Here is a 22342-nt window from a genome sequence, read left to right on the forward strand (position 1 = left end):
GCATTCTTGAACTCATCACACTCATGCTCTATACTACATATCTTGTTCTTTTGTCGTTTTAAAACACGGACAGCATTATTATGGTCCTACAATAACAAGATCGTATCTTATCTAAAAAATATATATAGAAAAATAGAACCAAATTAACAAATCTTCATGGTTAAGATTCAATACCTTGGTCGCAAAAATCTTGGCAGCCCATGAGTTTTTGTAGCCAATCAATTTCATCCCTCCATCTCTAGGAGTACCATAAGTTGGGTTCTTCGGCGGCAAGCACAGTGCATCTTCAGGAATGTATGCATATCTAGCACAAGGATGTTTAGGCGTCTTCTGAACTTTCTATGCCGCTTCCTCTTCTTCTTCTTCTTCATCATCATCTTCCTCATCCTCATTTCATTCTTCTTCCTCATGATCACCTTCTTCACCGTCATCATCATCATCATCACCCTCATTTCCTTCTTCTTTTTCAACTGCTTCCTTACCTTCTCTTCGATTATGTTCTACGTGTTCCACAATCTCTTCTTCATGTTCTTGGTCACCCGTTTCTTCCATAATCTCCTCTTCATGTTGAGAAGCACCCGTTTCTTCCATAATCTCCTCGTTGACTTGTTGAATGACACTGTCAACATTATCTCTATTCACATTGTCTTGGTTGTCAACATATTTGGTTCCACGCTTATTGGCACCTAAGTATACCCCCCCTCTAGGCGGAGGAGTTATCATATCTTCTTGGTTGGAATTCTTACCTTTGACACTAATAAAGAAAACAAAATATATTAGGAATTACTCCAAAAAAAAGGCCAACTTAAACAAATTATTGGTGATTCAGGGTAAGGTTCGGTTACCAGATCATGTTTTGCGAACAACCCGAACTCAGAGGTTCGATTACTTGTAAAATTGTGTAGGTAACCGAAATTAACCTTTAAAAAAAAATCAGATATTGCTTGAGTTCGGTTACTTGTAAAATTGTGCAGGTAACCGAACCTTCTCCTGGATGTTTTAGCATTTTGTCATGTTTTTTGGAACACTAGAGTTCGGTTACATGGAAATTTTCCGAAACAACCGAACTCATAAAAAATTTCTTTCTATGCTATTAACCCTAGTGTTCGGTTACATAGAAATTTTGCGAACAAACCGAACTCATATAAAATTTCATTCTATGCTATTAACCCTAGAGTTCGGTTACATGGAAATTTTGCGAACAAACCGAACTCATATAAAATTTCATTCTATGCTATTAACCCTAGAGTTCGGTTACATGGAAATTTTGCGAACAAATCGAACTCATAAAAAATTTCTTTCTATGCTACTAACCCTAGAGTTCGGTTACATGGAAATTTTGCGACCAAACCGAACTCATAAAAAATTTCTTTCTATGCTACTAACCCTAGAGTTCGGTTACATGGAAATTTTGCGATCAAACCGAGCTCATAAAAAATTTCTTTGTATGCTATTAACCCCAGAGTTCGGTTACATGGAAATTTTACAATTTCTTTGCGAAAAAAACGAACTTCAGAGTTCGGTTACATAATCTGAATCACATATAACCGAACTGTTCTTCGTGTTCTTCAGTTCATTGAGTTCATTTAGGAACCTAGGGCAAACAGAAAACACGATCTAACCGAACCTTCTCTTGGAACTACCATTTGAAGCCTATTTTCATGATTTCTATTCAATTGAATCAATGAAAAACAAGTTAAAAAAATGGGTTTGTCGAAAAATACCCTCGAATCGGTCCCATGGAAGATTCAGCGTTCTTCTTGCGGCTGTTACGACGAATTAGTTGCTCCTCCTGTTCAAGGTTTTCTTCTCAATTTGATTGGGTTGATTAGCTAAACGTCCTAATGATGGACCAGTTCCTGGGAGTCGGTTGGTTTGCTTTCGACAGCCCATTCTTATACTAGATTGATTAATCGGCGATGAAAATTTTATGAATCGACGATGAATCGATGATGGAGACGAGTTTACAATGAAGAAGAAGAGAGGAAGAGAAGGAGTTTGCGTTTTTGTTTTTGTTTTTGTTTTTTTTTACATTAGTATTAATACACCCTCAAATCCGGTGTATTAGAAAGCAGCCTGCCCACTCAGTCTAGTAAAATTGCACTTTTTATGTCTTAAAGCTTATTTAGATCAAAAAATGGTGCAGGGGACACAGCTTCATCCACCTCATTACCACGAACACATAATTGATGAAACGGCAGATACGGCCAGAGCTTCAACACTGACTGCAAAGCAAACAAGCCCTCCACACGAAGATTCTGCGAGGACTATTTCTGTAAACTGGGATGAAATTTACAGTAGAGACACAGAACGGAGCTTACAAATAAAAAACATTCAGGATATGTTGGAGGAGTCTCAGTCATCAAGCTCCATTCATTCACTTAATGATTTTCCCGAAGAAGGAGATGCATCAGAGGTAAGGTTCGAACTTCTAAAGAATGACAGAGTAGATATGTAGTGAACCGAACTGACTTTCTCACTAATTCCTGGACATTCTTACTGTTCCAGGCAGAGTTGGATGATATTCAAAGTTCACTAAGGATTATAAAAGAAGAGGAGGACGACACACAATCAGAAACCACTGATTGGTAATGTTCGTACTACCATTCCTAATCAAAATCTGAGTCTAACATCTTTTCCTACATAAAAATAGTGTTTCAAATGTGTATCTGTATAATTTGTTAGTTAAATTGAGTTAACATACACAGGGAGGTGCAAGCAACTTGCTCAGTTTCAAGCCCAGCGTGTACTGGTAAAGCTTCAGAAGAATCTTCCCGGTGTTCAATGCATGAAGATGTCTGTGAAGGGTATTCAAGTTATATGTTTTCTAGCACAAGTCTTAGTTCTGTCAGCGATATAAACTTATCTATATCAGAACTGAAAAAGATGGATTCCAATTCCTTTTACAATTTGCATGGTGAAGGAAGAGAAACTCTAAAGATATCAGAACATCATAGTTTTAGACTCTTCGATCACTTACAATCTAAAGCACTCAAGGGAAAGACACTTACACATCTGGGTGACCTGAAGAATTCTGCAAGGCACAAGCAAGAGTCAAACACCAGGGGAAGTATTGATGCAGTAAGTTTACATTCTGGAAAGGAAGTGCAAACTGAAATACAGTGGATATCTGAGAAGAGAGTTTCCACATTATGCTTGTCAGATAAAATTGAAAATTGTGAAGAAGATGAGGACAGTGTAGAACTTACAACCATGCAGGAAGCTGAAGTGAAATTTGAACAGCTGAGGAATGCAACTCTTGATCAATTGTTGAATATCATTTCGACTTCCAAAGAAGAAAGAGTCATCCGGGTCGTAGTTTCTGTTCTCTTAACTATGATAGCAGAGAACAAAACTGTAATAGAGGATATCAAGAGAAAGGGATTACGTTTGTGCAACTTGGTAACTGCCATAAAATGTAATGTGCATGATGCAGCTACTCTAATCTATTTGATAAGCCCATCGCCTAAAGAAATAAAACGTTTTGAGCTATTACCCCAATTACTGAAGGTGGCTTGCAATTCGAGCAGATATAAAGATGACTTCGTACAACCTGCACTAACACCTCGTGAAGCAGCATTACTGATGATTGAAGTGCTAGTAACTTCCTTTGATAGCGCCACAAATAACATCCATTTGGCTGCAATCAGTTCAAGTCAGGTTCTTTCTGAACTTGCACATGTGGAAAGATATAGTAATATCAAAGAGATCAGTTCTTTGGCAGCTGTTTTAGTAAAATGCATGCGGTTTGATGGAAAATGTAGAAGTTTAATATCAAACTGTACTCCTATGGATCCGTTTGTACATCTACTAAGAAGCCAGTGCGCTGCACTTCAATTTTTTCATGAGATCCTTTGCATACCAAGGTATGTCAAGTACTTTCACATTGTTTTCCTATAATTTGCTTAGTACTTGAATATAAATTGGTACAAATAAAAAGCATAAACACAATCACCTAGAGGAATAGGTAAGAAGCAAGTGTCCAGTATGCAGTGAAGTGAACTGACATGCTATTGTATCAGGTCATCAGCGATAAGTCTATTGAATCAGATACGCCAACCAGACAGCATCAACTCTATAAACATATTGATGTCATGCATCCAACAGTCAGAACCTGAGTACAGGCTCATGGCCGCAAACCTCTTGCTTCAATTAGATATGCTGGTAATGAATATGATTTTTTTTTCTTTTTTTTTTTTTTGTAGAAAGTGGATATAAAATTCATATTCACCTATTATGATCATTTCTATCTATAGAACCAATTATCATTACACTAACATTCCACATTTTGTAGGAAGAATCATCAGACAAGAGCATATTCAGGGAAGCGGCTATGGAGGTTGTCCTTGGGTCGATTACATCTGAAGAAAGCTCTAACACGCAAATACTATCAGCTAATATACTATCAAATCTTGGAGGGACTTATGCTTGGACAGGAGAACCCTATACAGTGGCACGGTTGGTAACAAAAGCAGGTTTAAAATCATTCCATCACAAGAATATGATAAGAACCTTTGATTGGTCAGAACAAATCCTAGAGGTGAGCATACACATGTAAAACTATGAGCAAATACTAGTTTATATGTCAGAGGAAGTAAATGGAATCATAATCCTGCAGGAAACTAGCATAGATGAATGGTGCAGAAAGATTGCAAGAAGTATCATTACAAAAGGGGAACCTTTATTCCGAGCATTGGAGAAGGGACTAAGCAGCAAGATAAAGAGTGTCTCAAGAGACTGTCTCATAGCTATTGCATGGATTGGCTGTGAAATTGCCGTGAAGACTCCCCAAAAACTCAGATACACTGCCTGTGAAATTTTACTAAGTGGAATAGAGAAGTTTCTGCATCCTGGTTCAGATCTGGAAGAGAGATTACTAGCATGTTTATGTGTCTATAATTATGCTTCTGGCAAAGGTAACATGCTTACTCTAAAACAACTGATTATTCATTCGTTTTACTCAATTTCATGCATTAAGGTATGGACATTGTGCAGGCATGCAAAAACTGATTCCGTTTTCGGAGGGAGTGAGAGAGTCGCTAAGGCGTCTTTCAAATATTTCATGGATGGCAGAGGAATTACTAAACGTAACTGATTATTTCCTTCAAACTAAATCTGTAAGTCTATATACTACTATCTTCATTGTTTTTTTTTTCACCTTTGGATTAACTGGATTCACTTTAGCACTCCTCATCTCCAAAATTTATGATTACAGTTATTCCCTTATTGACTTCCAAATGAATTGCATGACAAGCTCAGCGCATTTCTTGTGTCCACACACAAGTTCTGGAGATGGGTCAGATCTGCAATGAAGCTGTTAACGCTCTCATCTACTACAAAGGACAACTTTACAGTGGACACTCAAATGGCTCAATAAAGGTATGGTATACTAGTACAAGCTGTAATCACAATCACTCATTCCTAACACGCATGAGAAGGTTGTCAGGACCTGAACTGCCCAAAACCACTAAAGAGATATACGATGGAAGATCTTAGGGAGTTAAATACTGAATCATCTTAACATCTAATTTGGATTACAATATGTAGGTATGGGATATCAATAAAAAACGGGCCAAACTTGTATGGGATGTCAAAGAGCACCACAAAGAAGTGACATGCTTTGCGCTTTTTGAACCCGAAGGCAGTCTTTTAAGTGGATCCAGTGATAAAACTATCAGGGTAAAAGATTGTTGTCTTTGTTAAGGCATGAGTCAGAAGAATCTCTTAGGATACGTCTGAAGTATGTTTGTTCCTTCTATATACAGGTGTGGAAGATGGTCAACCAGAAACTGGGATGCATAGAAGTAATAAGTACAACAGAACCAATCCACAAAATCGAGACATGCGGTCAGCAGATCTTTCTAATTACTGAGAGTCGTGGACTAAAGGTAATCCTCAGTAGCAATGCCGACACCAACACAATTAGTTTGAGACAATCACTTAAAATGTAAGTAAAGGGGTGAAAACCTTGTTTCAGGTGTTCGATGAGTCCAGAACTGCCAAAGTTATTTGCAAGAGTAAACAAGTGAAATGCTTGACAGTAAATCAGAGAAAACTTTACCTGGGATGCACAGATTCATCTATCCAGGTTGGTTTCCAAATCTGCTCCTTCACGAAAACTTGCACCTTACAGAACATAAATGTTGTTAACCTCATGTTTAACATTTCTGTTTAGGAAGTGGATGTACCAAATGATCAACATCGAGAACTTAAATCTCCGGCAAAGAGATGGCTCAAGCAAAAGAAGCCAGCAAATTCAGTGGTTGTTTATCGAGACTGGCTTTATGTTGCAAGTTCCATAGTTGAAGGTTCAAACTTCAAGGTATGCACTGAAGTTTGACTATAATCTTTTACTTGTACTGCCCACAATTTTTGTACGTCTACGTGATGGTTCTGAATTGTCCAGGAATGGAAAAGGAAAATTGAACCCCAGATGTCCATAGCAGTCGGGAAAGGAGAAAATGTGGAGATAATGGGAGTAGTAGAGGACTTCATATACTTGACCTGCAGCTCGTCTCCAAGCGTCCTTCAGGTAATGCATTATGGTCTTACCTACACTAGACCGGCTGCACTTAGTACCCCCAGCTCCTAACGGTCTATCAAATTCAATGTTCCTGTAAGCAGATATGGTTAAGAGAGACACAACAAAAAGTGGGAAGGTTATCAGCAGGCAGCAGAATAACGAGTCTACTCACAGCAAATGACGTTGTTATATGTGGTACAGAAACCGGATTGATCAAGGCATGTATACTTAACTCATATCCATAACTGATCTACTGACATAATTAATTATCTTTAACTTAATTAAAACTTCCAATTTATACAATTAACAGGGATGGATTCCGTTCTAGCTCACAGCACGTAAATAACAGCTCCAGACGGGGAGTTCTGTACCATATGACCGAGAACGAGTATATAGAGAAAGAGTTTCGATCGATTTCACATTTAGTACCATATATTGTGCATAGGAACAAGCTCTTTTTGTTTGAATATATATATTTGCAAAAGCCAGACCGCAGATTCCGGCCCAGGGGCATCTAGAAGATCACACAAGTAAAACAAGCAACCTATACAACCAATTAAATGAGGAAAATTTGCAGCATTGGGTGTTCTAAACACTACATTATTTCCGAAGAATTATTACCATTCTACACTGTAAATAGATTTGTAATGAAAAGGATTTGGTACTGGATTTATGACCTACGGAGGAAGTAATTGTTCAATCCCAACTTATAATATTGGATTTTCTTTAAACGATGTGACTAACGGTTTACTTGGTGGAGGATTACTAGTAGCTTTATAAAGAATCTTATTATTTTATTAATGTCTAATATACCCTCAACTAAATTAGTGTTAATTATGATGACTAACTAAATTATGATTAGTGTATGAATTAGGATCAATCATTACTCTTATTTTATGAAAATAAATATAAAAAAAAATTGAGAATTTTGAAGATTTTTTTTTTTTTCTTTTTTGAAAATCAACCATCTAATATGGTGAAGCATATCCTTAAATTATTCAAAATAACCTTAATTAATATTTTAGAGCTGGTAAATAGGAAAAGTTGGGAATTAAAAAGTAGAATTTTATACGTTACTTGGAAGGGATGCTTCAAGAAAAAATAAAAATAAAAATAAAAATGTAACTGTGAGGGGATGGTAAATTGGGAAAACTATTCTAGCTTTCCAAATTTGAGCGCATACAGTAGATGCCAAATTCAACACCCAAAACGGGTTCCTCTTCTTGATTTTTCTTCTTTTATATATATATATAGCCCAGCTACTTTTCTTTGTCTTCTTGCAGTCTGTCCCAATAATATTCCAAACTCCAAAGCATGAAGAAAACAGAAGGCAACCAAATCATGCCAAGCCTCCCGGATGATATCATAGACGACATTCTTACACGGCTACCTGTAAAATCAATCTCCCGATTCAGGTGCGTATGCAAACGCTGGTACTACTTCTTACTCAAACACCCTGAATTTATTAAATTGCAATTAGATTACGCTAGCACAAACGATAAATTTAATTATCTAATAGGAGAACTAAGAGGATGCTCGGATGGTAATTTTGATGCCCTTAACATAGGGAGCATACCGAATCAGTTAAACGTGCTTAACAGTTATGGCAATAAGTATTCTCAGGACATTAATCATTCATTCCAATCTAGAGAAATTATTATTCATGGTTCTTGTAATGGCTTGATTTTAGTGAGTAGTAAGTCAGAGGTAAGGGAAAGTCGTCGTAGTCTTTGTCTTTGGAACCCGGCTACAAGAGAAGTCAAGAGAGTAGGAGCGTTGATGGAATCGCGCTACGACATTAATGCAGAACATGAGCATCAAGTTTACGAAATTGCATGTCATATACATTATGGATTTGGATATAACAAAAACATTGATGATTACAAGATTGTCGGATTTGAGATCGAGAAATCCGTACGAATGTTACCACTGGAAGATGATCACGGTGATGAGGACGAGGATGTTCCTGAGGTTGCCTTGGGCTGTATGGTCTCTGTATATTCACTAAAATCGAATTTGTGGAAATGCATACCGAAACGCATCTATTATGACATATATAGCGAACACGATTTGGAGCCTGTGCATGTCAATGTATGTCTTCACTGGAGAGGTGCCCGTTGTGGTGATAACATTAACGAAGGTGAGTGGTTCTATCTTTTAATATTGAAACTGAGATATTTAGAGAAGTTCCTCTTATTAATCAACTGGAAGAACTACTTTTTTATCAGGAAGATGATTTTGTAGAAACATTGGGTGATCTGGGAGGAAATTTGTGCATGATTGATGATTCTTATGGTGAGACTAATGACAGCGTCGAGGTATGGGTGAGGAAAGAGTACGGGATTAGAGAGTCTTGGACTAAAATGTTTTGTATTGCTGAAACATCACTCGGCCGCATCACGAAACCATTATGGAATTTCAGGAATGGTTCGATCGCATTTCATATTGATGACAACTCATTGGTCCTATATGATCCGAAGGATGAAACGCCGTACTGTTGTTTGGACACACCAGTGCATCATGTTAATACTTACGGCGAGAGCCTTGTGTCACTCAATTCGGACACGTATTTAGGTTGTAAACATGAAGAGGATCAATGATGAAAAAGAAAGCGAAATAGATATGCAATTAATACCTAATTACATGCATTTTAATCTAGTTAATGAGTGTAGTCTGAAATAAATTGCCGTGCCTTTTCTTTTTATGATGAGTTTTTTTTTCCTGTAATTCTGAATTTGGGGAAAACTTATGTTTCATTATACTTTACTTATTTTAGACGATATTCTTGTGGTCGGACCTAAGCACGAGCACCCATTTAACTGCATTTCAACTTTTAGTACTGGCTCATGCCCCTCTTTTTCTGTTTTATTTTGCTTTTATCAATAATGCGATTCCTATGAAAAAAAAAACCCTCACCCATTCGTTCTCTGATAAGGACCACCTTATCATTATCTGCACTTCGCACTTGATTTCTAAGATCTGATATGGTTGCTTCTAAGCTGGTAATTTTTTCCTTCCGAGCTTTACTGCGAGTCTTCTCTCGTTCTAAATCATTGGTACATGATGTTGAACCTGATCCCGCAGAAGAAGAAGGTGGAATTAAGCGGGGTCTGACTTCGTACGGTACATATGACCAGTAAAAAGTACCGTCAGCATTTAGACTTTATTGTCTCAAATCGAGAGTTCACATAGCCGTTTACTTCCTTGATGCGTGCAAGGAATTTGTCAAACGCTACCCTATCTTCATCGTAGTAGGAAGATAAGTGTTCAGGTATATTCAACCTGGCGTAGTAATCATTTGCCTGGATATCCGCTCCAGTTACACGCTCCCCGGGTGATTTCCTGATCCTTACTACCCAAAGTATTTGATTGCCGGAAAATATGAACAACTAAGGATCCCGGACCCACGACATAATATATATGTTTATACTGCCTGACAGAGGGAGGGAGGGAGACTCGCAAGAAGAAGAATACTGATTTAGAGAGAAAGACTCTTAACAAGTTGACAGGATTTAGAAGAAATGACAAGGATGGAAAATTTTCCTTGTGCTTTAACAACAATGTAGGACATGTATATATAGGTAAATCAATAGAACCAATTAATTAGACTGGGTTAGACCTGTTTGTGCTGACAACCAAGTTGCAAAAATTGGTAATTATCTGTTAGAATTTAGTAACTATCTCATTAACGAGTGATCAAAGAAAATGCGTGCAGCTGAATTATCATATAGGCTAACAGTGGAATAGCGCGTCTACCTGCTGCGTTGTTTGGACTGAGCGCAACGACTAGCAATACTCAATTCATGGGTAGATGTGCTGGAAAGATAGTTTGTACGTAATAGTTTTCCTAGAGTCCACGCTCGAGACAAAGTACGTAATATTTTATAGCAACGATGCTACACACCCTGAGCTGGGCACCATGGGTTATCCCGCGTGACCCAGTTACAGTAGGCTCCACCAAAAGTTACGCAGGGTCAGTTTATTAGGGCTGGGTGGGACTCACTGTGACTGGGTCGTACGGGATAACCCACGGTGCCCAGCTCACGGTGAGTTAAGCATTGTTAGTTTTATAGTCCACGCTGCAGACTAATAGTGCATTTTTTTTAAAAAGTTTATTTAGTATCCCATCCACGATACCAATTTAGTCGATCACACTAACAAGAGTGGATCGATTGCATAGTCCCTCATTGACTCATTCGGAGCCTAATTCTACGAACCAGCCCAAAATCGGTAGATTGATTACACATTGATAATTCTCCCTCATATAAAAGCCGCCTTATATAGTAGTACGCCCAGTGCTCATTTATTACTCATCCAAGGGGCGCCTCGCTAATAATACGCCCTAGCGCAAAAATGCGACCCTTTATTAATTTGGACGCCTAGAACATCTTTAGCCTCGCGGCCCTGACACAACATATCATGTGAGGTCCTTGAATACTTCCACTCCAAGCCCAACAATCCACCACCCACTTAACCGCAAAGGTAATATTTTTTTTTTATCGGCAAAGGTAAAAATTATATTGCAAAAAGCTTACCTGTGCAAAGGTAAAATGGTTACTCATGATGGTAGTCACCGGCTTCCCCGTGCTTATTATTTTTTACATAAGAAAACAGGTCCACCAGCTCAGGGGCGGAGCCAAGAATTTTGTCATGGGGTGCAACAATTTTTTTTAGAACAACTGCAGCGGTGCGAGTATAACCAAAGACCAAAGACTAAAAAAAAGACCAAATTTAGGTTTAATCCGTCGTGTGGCGTAGTGGGGAGAGAGTAAATTTGGTCACGCGTTAGTATAATGTTCGCCTGATCGTCAAGCGTTGATGAAGCTTACGCCACAGTTAAGGCGTTGATAAAGATAACGCCAGACGTGGGGCGTGAACTATACCAACGCCTGGTCAGTGAGATTAAAAAAAAAAAAAAATTGGGGCGTTGATATAATGCTGGCCCCAAGCATATTTACTTCAAATTTTAAGCTTGGTGCGTTAACTATATCAACGCCCAACTTAAGGATTTAACTTTAGCTCTGCCTGGATGTCAGGCGTTAACTTTACGTACGCCCGATGGGGCGTACATTTAACCTACGTCCAATACAGGCGAATTCTTTACCAACGCTCCTGCATCAGGCGTTAACTTTACGAAGGCGCGATGAATGGCGGACATTATATAAACGCCCGACTATATTTGGGTTTGTTCTTGGTCGCCGACCAAATTTGGTCTGGGTTTTAGTCTTTGATCAAATTTTGATCGATAGTCCCTCCCATTACGCCTATACACTGGACCAAATATTTGGGTTTAGTCGTCCACTACAGTTGCTCTTAAGGGTACAAAAATGCAGAAATAAGCTTAGATATAGATTTTTTTTCTCCTAAATTAGGCTTTGGGCCAGCTGGACAGGGGTGCAAATGCAACCCCTTGCAATGGTCTGGCTCCGAGATTGGTACACAGATCCGGCTATGCCCTCATAGCAGCTCCTGACAAGACAGGTTACTTAAGCTGCTTAGCTACTTCTGGTGCTGTTTCTTCTACTGCTGGGCTTGTTACTGGCAGTTTGATTCATACTGCTGATGGGCTCGTTTCTGCAGTAATACTTGTTCTTTTCTCTCTTGACTGTTGTTTAACAGTTTAAGGGAGTGATTGTTCTTTCCTTTCTTATGCCAAACTGACTAGTGTGATGTGTACGGTGAGTTTGAGGAGTTCCGTAAACAACAGCTCCGGACAGAGGGTTCTATAGTGTACTATGTGATCGGGAATGAGTATATAGACAAGGAATTTCAATTGATTCCATACTGTTTATAGAAACAAGTTCTTTTTGTTCGAATATATTTGTATAAACATCCAAGAGCATCCAGAAGATCACACAAGCAACCTAAAATTCCAATTAAGTGAGGAAAATTTGAAGTAGTGATGTTCAAAACACTTCATTATTTGCGAAGAATTACCATTCTATGTACTCTCTATAGATGGATTTGTAACGTAAATGATTTGACCGGAACATGTGACGACACTTATAATTTGCTGCAATTTTTCTGTTTTAAGCAAACATCCAGAGGAGAGTATTTATTAATAAGGGAAATACAAAGCTAGGAGGGGGACAAAGCCAAATGCTCCTGAGAAAGCAAAACAGTTACACAAAGTTGTACTCTAGGTAGGATGAAGCAATCTATCACTACCATAAACCATGCTCATTATGCATATACTCTCCTCATACCAGTATCCACCTCCTGGTAGTACTACTACTACCAATCAATATACCGGAGAATCTACTGATCGAAGGTAGATTTCTTGACGTCACTGCAACAACAGTAGCATATGTATTTGCCCTTATCTGCTCCTTCTGTTTGCAAAATGCATGTACTATACGCCTGCCCGTATTTGCTGTCTTCACAAACCTTGAAGCAATTCAACAAACCGCTCCGGGGAGAGTTGCCTTTCGCCTCATTTATCCTTCCCCAAGCTCCACCGTCCAATTTGCAAGTTCGGTCTGCATCATCAAAGGATAATGATCAATTAAATAACTAAGAATTGACGTTTAATCCCAAATTTCTGATTTTTTGAGATTTTGAGAACTCAAAGCTTTGATTTCATATAAATTTTATTTTCTGATTCAAAATCACTGCTTCGATCTATAATCTTGGGATTATTGTCATCATTTTGAGTCAAAAATTATCAAAGAAATTTTTGCAGAATTTTTTTAGGGTTCCTAATTGAATTGCGATCTATCTTTTTCTTCATAATATCATTTGGTTTCATATTTGTAATTATCAAAAATATTATCCATCTAATCTTTTGAAAAATCATTTGGATTGGTTTTCCGACCAGATATTAACTACATACTGAGTCTACCCACACTAATTAGGTGAGTTTTCTCGGAAGTTTAGCGTAACCTACTTGATTTTTATATTTTAATTTGCCTTATAATCTGTAGAAAAATGCTGAACTGAGTAATTATAAAACTTTACTGATTTGACCAGGCTAATGAAGAACAGATCCGTCGATTGCATACTCTGCTAATATGCTATATACATTTATTTTTGGAAGAAGCTGACTGCAATGGATTCTTGACAAAGCTTTAGTGCGTCACATGAATAACAATAGGCTTCTCTTGGCACAGCTATTGCTTTACGAGTTGTCACTAATACTTCTCAATACGAGAGGTTAAGGCAAGCATGATGGGTACATTTTTATCTCTTAATTTATATTTGTTATTTTCTATATTTGTGCTTATATAGGTTGTACACCTTAAACCCGAACTTAGAAACAACATTGGTTAATTGAGCCAAATTACTGGCAGCACAGAAATCCGATCAATATATAACCTGTGACTGAGGTCAAATTACTTGGTGGCAAGAATTGAAATGGGTCTTCTTTATTTCTTGGCAATGTTGGCATCCTTGTAGAAAGGATAACATCCATAAATTCTTATGAAGTGGGAAGAAGTTTAAAAGGAACAAATCATTTGGGTGTTAAGAAATTTTGGACTTTAGTCCAACAAATGGAAGCAAGCACCACTGACGGACAAAAAAAATGGTATAGTGAAAAAAATGATTTGTTTCCACTCGAGCACATTTCAAAAATTCCGTTGGGTTATGAAGATTAGTGGTCGACGTGGAAAAATCTCCACCATAATTCGTTTTTGTGATGGTATGAGCAATGGTTAGTGGTGACGTAGTCCTTAGTTAAAGGACCATTTGAATAGATTATTTCTTTATCTTTTGAATTTTAGAAAATACTAGTCCTTAGTTAAAGGACCATTTGAATTGATATAAATCATCTTTTTTTTGTTGTATGTGTATAGAGACACATATATATATGAGGGATGCACTTGGGTGTGTTCAGCAAAATCACTCCTTGGTTGTTTTGTTTCTTCTTTACACGGTTAAATTTTTGAGATAATACTAATTTTAAATGTAGACGTGTACATATTTTTACACTGAAAGATGCATGAGTATGATTTTAGAATCAAAACAGTCTGTTATCTAACTGACTTCGTTAATAACGATAGTGGTCTAATGGGTCGACTGACGAGACATATGAAAGAAGGCTATACATTTATAATTTTGATCAAAGAATGACCGAGTATGTGTCACTCTCTCTCTTTCCCTCCCTGCCTTCTCTTATACCAGTACTAATACTCGCTGAATTTGTATTCGTAATCTACATTAATAAAGATGTTTTCTTCTTATGGAAAGATTGAGCCAAAGGATTTTTTATGGCACACTCTTGGTCCAAAGCGAGGAGAGCTGCGAGGTTTCTCTTTCATTCAGTTAAGTACCAAAGAGGTATATCATCCATTACTTTCAACTTCTATGGATTTTTATACATGTATACATTATTTCTAGGAAGATTCGAAATGCTTGAATAACAATGTAGTACAGAGTGAGCAGGTTCTAAATAATCTTAGATTTTTAAGATTCATTGTATGTTAATGTGTACATAGTTGTACACCTGTTGATTCTTGATGTGTACATAATTGTACACCTGTTGATTAATGTGCACACAGTTGTATAAATGTTGATTTTTGATGTGTACATAATTGTACACATGTTGATTTTTGAGGTGCACCAGGTTGTACACTTATTGATTTTAGATTCACTCTCTAAAATGCGGTTAGATTCTTTGTTTCACTACTGACTTTTCCATTTGTTACGTTAATGAATGTATTAAAAGTGGATTTTGTAACGTAACTTCGATGACTTGAACAAAGGAGTAAATGAGAACCAGTTTGTGCATATTTTGTTATTGAATTATTAACGTGCACATAGTTTTACACCTGTTGATTCTTAATGTGTACATAATCGTACACACTAATTTTTAGTGTGCACATAATCGTACACATGTTGATCCTTTATAATTGTACACCTGTTGATACTTTCTTATACTTTTATGGTAATTGCAGGGCCTTATGTCACTTCCTTGACCATGTGAAATTCGAGAGCAAAGATGACTTTTCTGAGAAGTCCGGAATCTGAGCTCTTTTACTGAACTTAAGGTGTGTCTTTATTTTGTTTGTATGGATTTACTTTTCCTTCTGATTCCTATTCCTTCGAAGCCATCTGATCTCCTCCCAGACTTTTTTGCAATTGAACTTTGTTGTTCTCTTTCATATTATACGAAGAGTTATTAAGGATGTGTACATAGGCACCATATGGTTGTACACCATTGTATGACCTATTTTGTCGATATATATGACCTATTTTGTCGATATGGATGTGGGTTTGTTAGAATTATTTATAGGTGTGTACATAGTTCTACACCATTGTGCTATCTCAATAGTGTATGCATGTTTTGGGTATAAATGATGGATTTTTGTGAGTGTGTACATAGTTATACATCATTGTGCTCTCTCACGATTTTATGGTTTTTTTTCTTGGTATGTACGTTAGATTTTTTGGGGTTTTGTAGGTATATAGTTGCATACCATTGTACAATCTCAGTAATATATGCATGTTTTATAGGCGTGTACATAGTTCTACAACACTGTGCTAGCTCAATAATATATACATGTTTTATGGGTATAAATGCTGAATTTTTTTTAAGTTTGTACATAGTTGTACAACATTATCTTCTCTCACAATTTTATGGCCTTTTTTATGGGTATGTATGTTGGATTTTTTAAATTATTGTAGGTGCGTACACCACTGTACAATCTCAATAATATATGGTTTGTTTTGGCTATGGATGCTATATTTTTGTAGGTGTGCACAACATTGTGTTCTATCAAAAATATAAAAGAACTAATTATTGATGAAACCCCAAGTTGTTGGTTTTCGATATCATGAGATGATTTTAATAACATGCTTTCTACGTGTTTAGGTACTTATCAAGGGAGCTTAAGAAAGTGGAGAAGAATATTGGAAGGGATTTAGATATTAACGAGGTATCCAATTCCTTCTTAGTTGATGATTTAACGGATTTGAGCATATCTTTCACTGTACTTTTGTTATAACTATTATGGTTCAAATTGGATTAGGTTTGTCTGGAATTTAGTTTGTTTTCTCCCTTAGAACAGTAGTCGCCCTTGAATCTGATTCTAGTAAGCACTTTAGTTTTGTTATGACTAATAGGATTCTAATAATGACTTCATGAGCTTGTGCTTGCATAAATAACTAGGACGTACTAACTAGTATACTTGTGAAAGTAATGACTCCGTAGGCTTATACTTACGTGTTTTTTTTGCATCGAGTCCATGTCTTATGTAGCATATAGAGTAACTATGTGTTGCACACATGTTGATTCTTGATGTGTACATAATTGTACACATACTGATTTTTAATGTACACATAGTCGTACACCTGTAGATCCTTATATGCGCACAATATCTTACTATTGGCTTTAGACTTCTGTTTATTCATTGGAAAATGCATGGTTATGTGAATGAAAGAAAGGCTACTGAAGAACTTCTATAGTCACCACTTTGAGAAAGAAAAGAAGAACGTATGTGGTAAATATGAGTAGTAGAATTTAATGTTTTGTATTAAAAGTATGCGTTTGACTTTAGGGTCCAAATCATGTTGTTGTAACAGCTTGTGATACTGGTGCATATTATATTGATGATGCTGCGAGGATGATTCAGTTTGTTAGGCTAAATCTTATGACTTTAGGTTCCAAATCAGTTTGATGTGCATGTTTTACAGGGGTGTACATATTGGTGCACCTGTGTAAATCTTATGAAAAAGTACAATTCCCTTGTTTTACAATGGTGTACATATTGTGTGCGGTTGTGAATGATTAGCTTTATGCATGTTTTGAAGCGGTGTACGTATTGGTGCACCTCTATAATTCCCATGTAAAAGTAGGTTCGTGTGTGGTTATGAATGATCGTTTTTATGCATGTTTTGCAGGGGTGTACACATTGGTGCACCTGTGTAACTCCCATGAAAAAGTGTGCCAGAGTGTGAATATAAATGATCGATTTTATGCATGTTTTACAGGGGTGTACACATTGGTGCACCAGTGTATTTTCAATGAAAAGTAGATTTGTTTGTGGCTGTGAATGATCGGCTTTTGGAATGTTTCACAGGGATGAATATATTTATGCACCAATATACTTCTCATGAAAAAGTAGGTCTGGGTGTGAGCATGATTGATTGATCTGTTGTGCATGTTAGTAATCTCGTTTTTGGTAAAGTGCAATGAATCACTGTACTGGGATGTTTCGAAGCCATATTAAGTTTGTGCATGCATTGTGTCTCTGACCATAAACTGAGTAAATTTTTATTTTGATCGTTTTCTTGTTTTGTTTTCTTATGTGCGTGTTGGTGAAAGGATAATCACTTTCTTTTCAAGCTGCGATTTCTTATGTTCATTGGTTTGTCCTCGATGCAGGTTATCTGCTAAACTTACCTTTGCAAATCTGGATGTTATCCAACTGGAGCTTGGCGTGGTTGGTATTTTTATCAGTCTGTGCAGATTAGGGTGGCAGTTTGGCTATCATAGACTCTGGACTTTTTGGATCTTTGCAGCGGTGTACATAATTGTACACGTCAATGTAAATTAAAAATGAAAATTATATAGTCATATGGGTAATCTTTTTGTAGCTCTCGGAAAGAGCTTTCCGAATATATAAAGTTTGTGAATTTTGGACAAACGGTTCAAAAGATAAATTGATTTTATTTTATTATTATTTAAAAATGCTGACATCATCAAGAGTCAGTTTGGATTAAATTACAAAATATTTGGACTAAATTGTAAAAGGAAGGTTATTTGTGTATTTTACATAAAAAAAGGACTAATTTGTACCTAGTTAAATGGGTTATGACTAGATAATATATTTGAATGGGATTTTGGACTAAACCGTATTTTTCCCATTAAATAATATGCAAGGGTGCCTAGCTAGGCGAAAATCAATCTCGAAATCAAGTGAACAAAAGTGTACTACATATTACACTATATACGTACCAGCAGAAACAGATACAGTAATCAACAACAAGAGGGAAGTAGCAATGAAGACAGGTGAGGCGCAAAAGAGCTTAGCCATTGTAGTATAGTTTCTCAGTCACACTGATGAAAAATTCTGCTATTAATTACTCTTCTGATTAATCGTAAGAATTGATGGATATGCTTCTAGTCTAAGGAGAATAAGCTATATATAGAGAAAAACACACATCAAACGTTCAATGAGAAAGTACACCCTTGGCTTATTATTTTTATGGTGCAACAGTGAAACAACGTGTATTTGGTAGCATCTAGTACCACTTTTTGCCGGTGGAGGGTTCTATTTTATTAAGTCCACGCTACGGGACAAATGGTTCTATTTTAACAGCATGTAGGACATCTTTATGTGACTAGGAATCCCTGTCCAATGCTTTTTTTTTTTTTTTTTTTGAAGCATTATTCAATGTGGATGATTTGTATGTGATCACCACCGTGGGTAGAGCTGGCAAACAAGCCAAAACCCGCGGGTTAATCCGTGCCCGTCCCGTGGAAACCCGAACCCGGCTCGGTTTGTTTCAAAACAAGCCGGGTTCGGGTTGGAGAAATGTCGGCTTGTGAGTAAACGGGTTAACCCGTCCCGTCCCGTGAACCCGCGGGTACAACCCGTACACCCGTGAAGACTATTCTCTTTCTCTATCTCCAATTCTTCGTGCACTATCTCATATCTCTGTCAAAGTTTAGTAAAACCATTCTTCAACTCCATTAATCTCTACTATCAAAACTATGATACACCATGAGTATGCACCCCAGAGACATCATTTAAAAGCCATAAAAATTGAATCAAGTTAAATGAAAATCATTTTCTTAATCAATTTCTACAACCCAGAAAATCAATCAATTTGTTGTTGGTCCAATTCCATATTTCATCAGAAAATCTCGATCGAACTCGATCGGAGCTAACAAAATCGATATCTTATTGAATATTTTTACTGATAAAAATCAAACATATCCGTGAACAATTCTGATTCTCCAAAAAAGAATTCATTGAAATTGAAAAGAATAAATAGTCTAATTTCCACATTTTTTTTTATAAATCCATCACAGAACTAAATTAAGAAACAACAAGGAATTAATTTTATATCAACTTACTGATTTTGTAGCATGAGCAGACTCCTCCAATTTACAGTAAGAAGTAATCACCCTCCTAAAACATCAATTTCATCTTTAAATCCTTCCCTGAGCTTTTACATGAATTCCTAATTCTCAATTTCATCACAGAAACCCTAACTTCTCCATACCTTCCACGAATCTGAAAATCAACTATCAATTCCACTTCTTAATTCCCAGTAATGAAAACCCCTCATCTACTACTCGACTTTATCCCCATCTTTACACAAATCCTAAATGAATTTCATCTTTCCGGAACCATAACCCAAATTCCCCGATTCACTACCAGATCATCTTCAAAACTTCAAAAGAATCAAAACGTTAATTAAGTAAAAGACCCATAATTCTTCGTCCATCAACATTTCTATACTCAATCTCATAATCAATTCTGTAACCCTAATTAACTGATTTCTTTCTTCTTCTTCCAGAGTTCAAATACATTCAACAACACCACCTACCTCATCGTACACATCAACACGAGTTCTTTGATTATACAAATTCCTCAATCGATACTCTCAAATCAAACCTCACAGTCGTCTCTCAAATCAGCAGAAGAAAAGAAGGAAGAAACGAGAAGAAAGAGGAAAAGAAGAATAGAGAAGAAATAGAAAAGAAAATAAGAGTTATCTCCGAACTCCACCACGTGCGGTCACTGTGGTGTCTTAACTTATTTCTGAAACGGGCGGGCTAACCCGTGAACCCGCGGGTTAAACCCGTTACGGGCACGGGTTGAAGAAATAACAACCCGTGAAGAATTTCAACCCGCGGGTTTCAACCCGTATTAACCCGAACCCGTGGAACCCGCAACAGGCAAGCCCCGGCCCGCCCGTTTGCCAGCTCTAACCGTGGGGGTAAAAATGTGTCTGGACATGCGCTTCTTTTATAAACCTATCGTAGGTGTTCCAAAATTTTGGTTTTCATGGCTCACAAGATTACAAAAAAAGAAATCATTAAATAGTAACTCCAAAACCCCTTATCTCAATAATTAATTAATGTTAATAATTAGATTAACTAAGTTAAACAAGATTAGTGATAAGATTAATACTCCCTCCATATTTATTACATAGTAGAATTTTGTTTTTTGCTTGTCCCATTAGATAAGCGGACTACAATTTTTTAGATGAATATTTTCACATATACCCTTATTTATGGTGCATAGATAGACAATTGTGTTATTAATAGGACAAGAGGTAAAACATGAAAAACATAAAAAATTATGAATGTAATGTTCTTTTCTTAATCCAAGAGAATTGTGTCCCCTCCTATATATGTGATACGGAGGGAGTAATAAAACTAGACTAATCATTAGATTAATCATTTAATTATGGTCAATACCTGAAAACCAAATTAAAAAATTTGTATTTACTTCTTTTTTTCTTTTCTTTTTTTTTCTGAAAATTGAAGTTATGGTTAGGTTTCCAAACCGTATACTTTATATACGTTTTGGAGTTTATATTTTCCCAACCGTATCCAAAACCAGAGTAACTTACGGTTGGGTTTTCCATAAAATGAAGGTAATTTATGGTTGGGTTTTCCAACCGTATACAAAAATTAGGTGAATCACTTACGGTAAGGAGTCCATATTTTTCCAACTGTAAATCAATCATACGGTTGGGAAATCAATTCCCAACCGTATTTAGTTCTGAACCTAATTTTTTTAATCTCTAACTTAATCAAATCTAACCTATTTATGAGATCAAAAGCAATAAAAAAAGGTTGGATTTTCGATTCTTACCCGTTTAAAGTTATTACTTGCTAAGAATCGACGATTAATAGTCGTGGAAGAAAAAGAAGAAGAAGAAAAAGAATTAGAGGCGATGGAGGAGAAGAAGAGATGAAGAAGACGTTTTTTCTAAAGTTTAATTTTTAGGGTTTAAGATTTGGTAATAATCTTTTAGTTATTAATTTATCAAAGATGGGTTAGTTATTAATTTGTAATTATTTTGGTTATGAAAGAGTATTTTGTATTTTAGATAATAAATTAGGTCTCTCTTCAACCACATTTAGGATAGTTGAATTTGTAGGAACCCTCAAAACCAAATCCTTGGAACCCCTATAATAGGTTTCTTCTTTTATCCTACAAATACAAATGAGCACTAGCAAATTTATGAAAACTCGAGATGGTCGTCAATTACTTCGACCTAAAGACTTGAAAGTGGTCTAATATAATTTGTCACAATTTCATTTAATTCAATTCAATTCAACTAATTTGGATGGAAATTTACGAGTTATTTTCCAAAATTGGTTTGATAATCAATGATTTGGGTTCCCCAATTATATTCTAACTACATCAAATCGAATGAATTCGATCAATTTTACCTTCACCTACTTCAAATTAAAACAAAAGATTGAAAAAGTGTGGAAATATTAATAATTCACTGGAGTGTCAGACCAGAGAGACAAAGACATGGTTCAATTTTATCGATCAAGTTCACAGGAGAGACTAATAGGGGTTCTGCTATTGAATCCAAGCCAGAGACAAATGACTCTGTGTCATTTTTCTAAATTGGCTCGTTATCACTAAATTTGTCTGCTAAAATTTGGTGTAGAAAAATTATATTCTAAATCTCATTAAGACACTTAGCTATGCACGATAGTAACAGGCAGCCTGTGGCACCTGCTACTTTGTCTGGCTTTGGAAAATCCATGGGGGCATGGTGGATGTGCCAGCCTAAGAAAAGACTATATTATGAAGTCCACGCTAGAGACAGACGGTGTTTTTTTTTAATAGCTTGGTACAGTGATCCTTAGATGAAACAAACGGTTCCATTTTTTAAAAG

General features: G+C 36.6%; 1 protein-coding gene across 1 annotated transcript; it reads left to right on the top strand.

Moving 5' to 3' along the window:
• Positions 1–2834: 2834 nt before the first annotated feature.
• Positions 2835–17139, top strand: LOC113358896 (putative E3 ubiquitin-protein ligase LIN-1). Its single transcript, XM_026602613.1, has 18 exons — positions 2835–3866; positions 4023–4164; positions 4295–4540; positions 4619–4916; positions 4996–5117; positions 5260–5379; positions 5548–5679; positions 5766–5888; positions 5978–6088; positions 6176–6322; positions 6407–6532; positions 6625–6745; positions 8004–8614; positions 8752–8841; positions 11896–12102; positions 12733–12794; positions 16335–16398; positions 17020–17139. The coding sequence occupies exons 1-18, from the start codon at positions 2887–2889 to the stop codon at positions 17137–17139; spliced, it is 3822 nt and encodes a 1273-aa protein (XP_026458398.1). The 5' UTR covers positions 2835–2886.
• The last annotated feature ends 5203 nt before the right edge of the window (positions 17140–22342 follow it).

Source organism: Papaver somniferum, chromosome 3 (genome assembly GCF_003573695.1).
Source record: "Papaver somniferum cultivar HN1 chromosome 3, ASM357369v1, whole genome shotgun sequence".
NCBI lineage: Eukaryota > Viridiplantae > Streptophyta > Magnoliopsida > Ranunculales > Papaveraceae > Papaver > Papaver somniferum.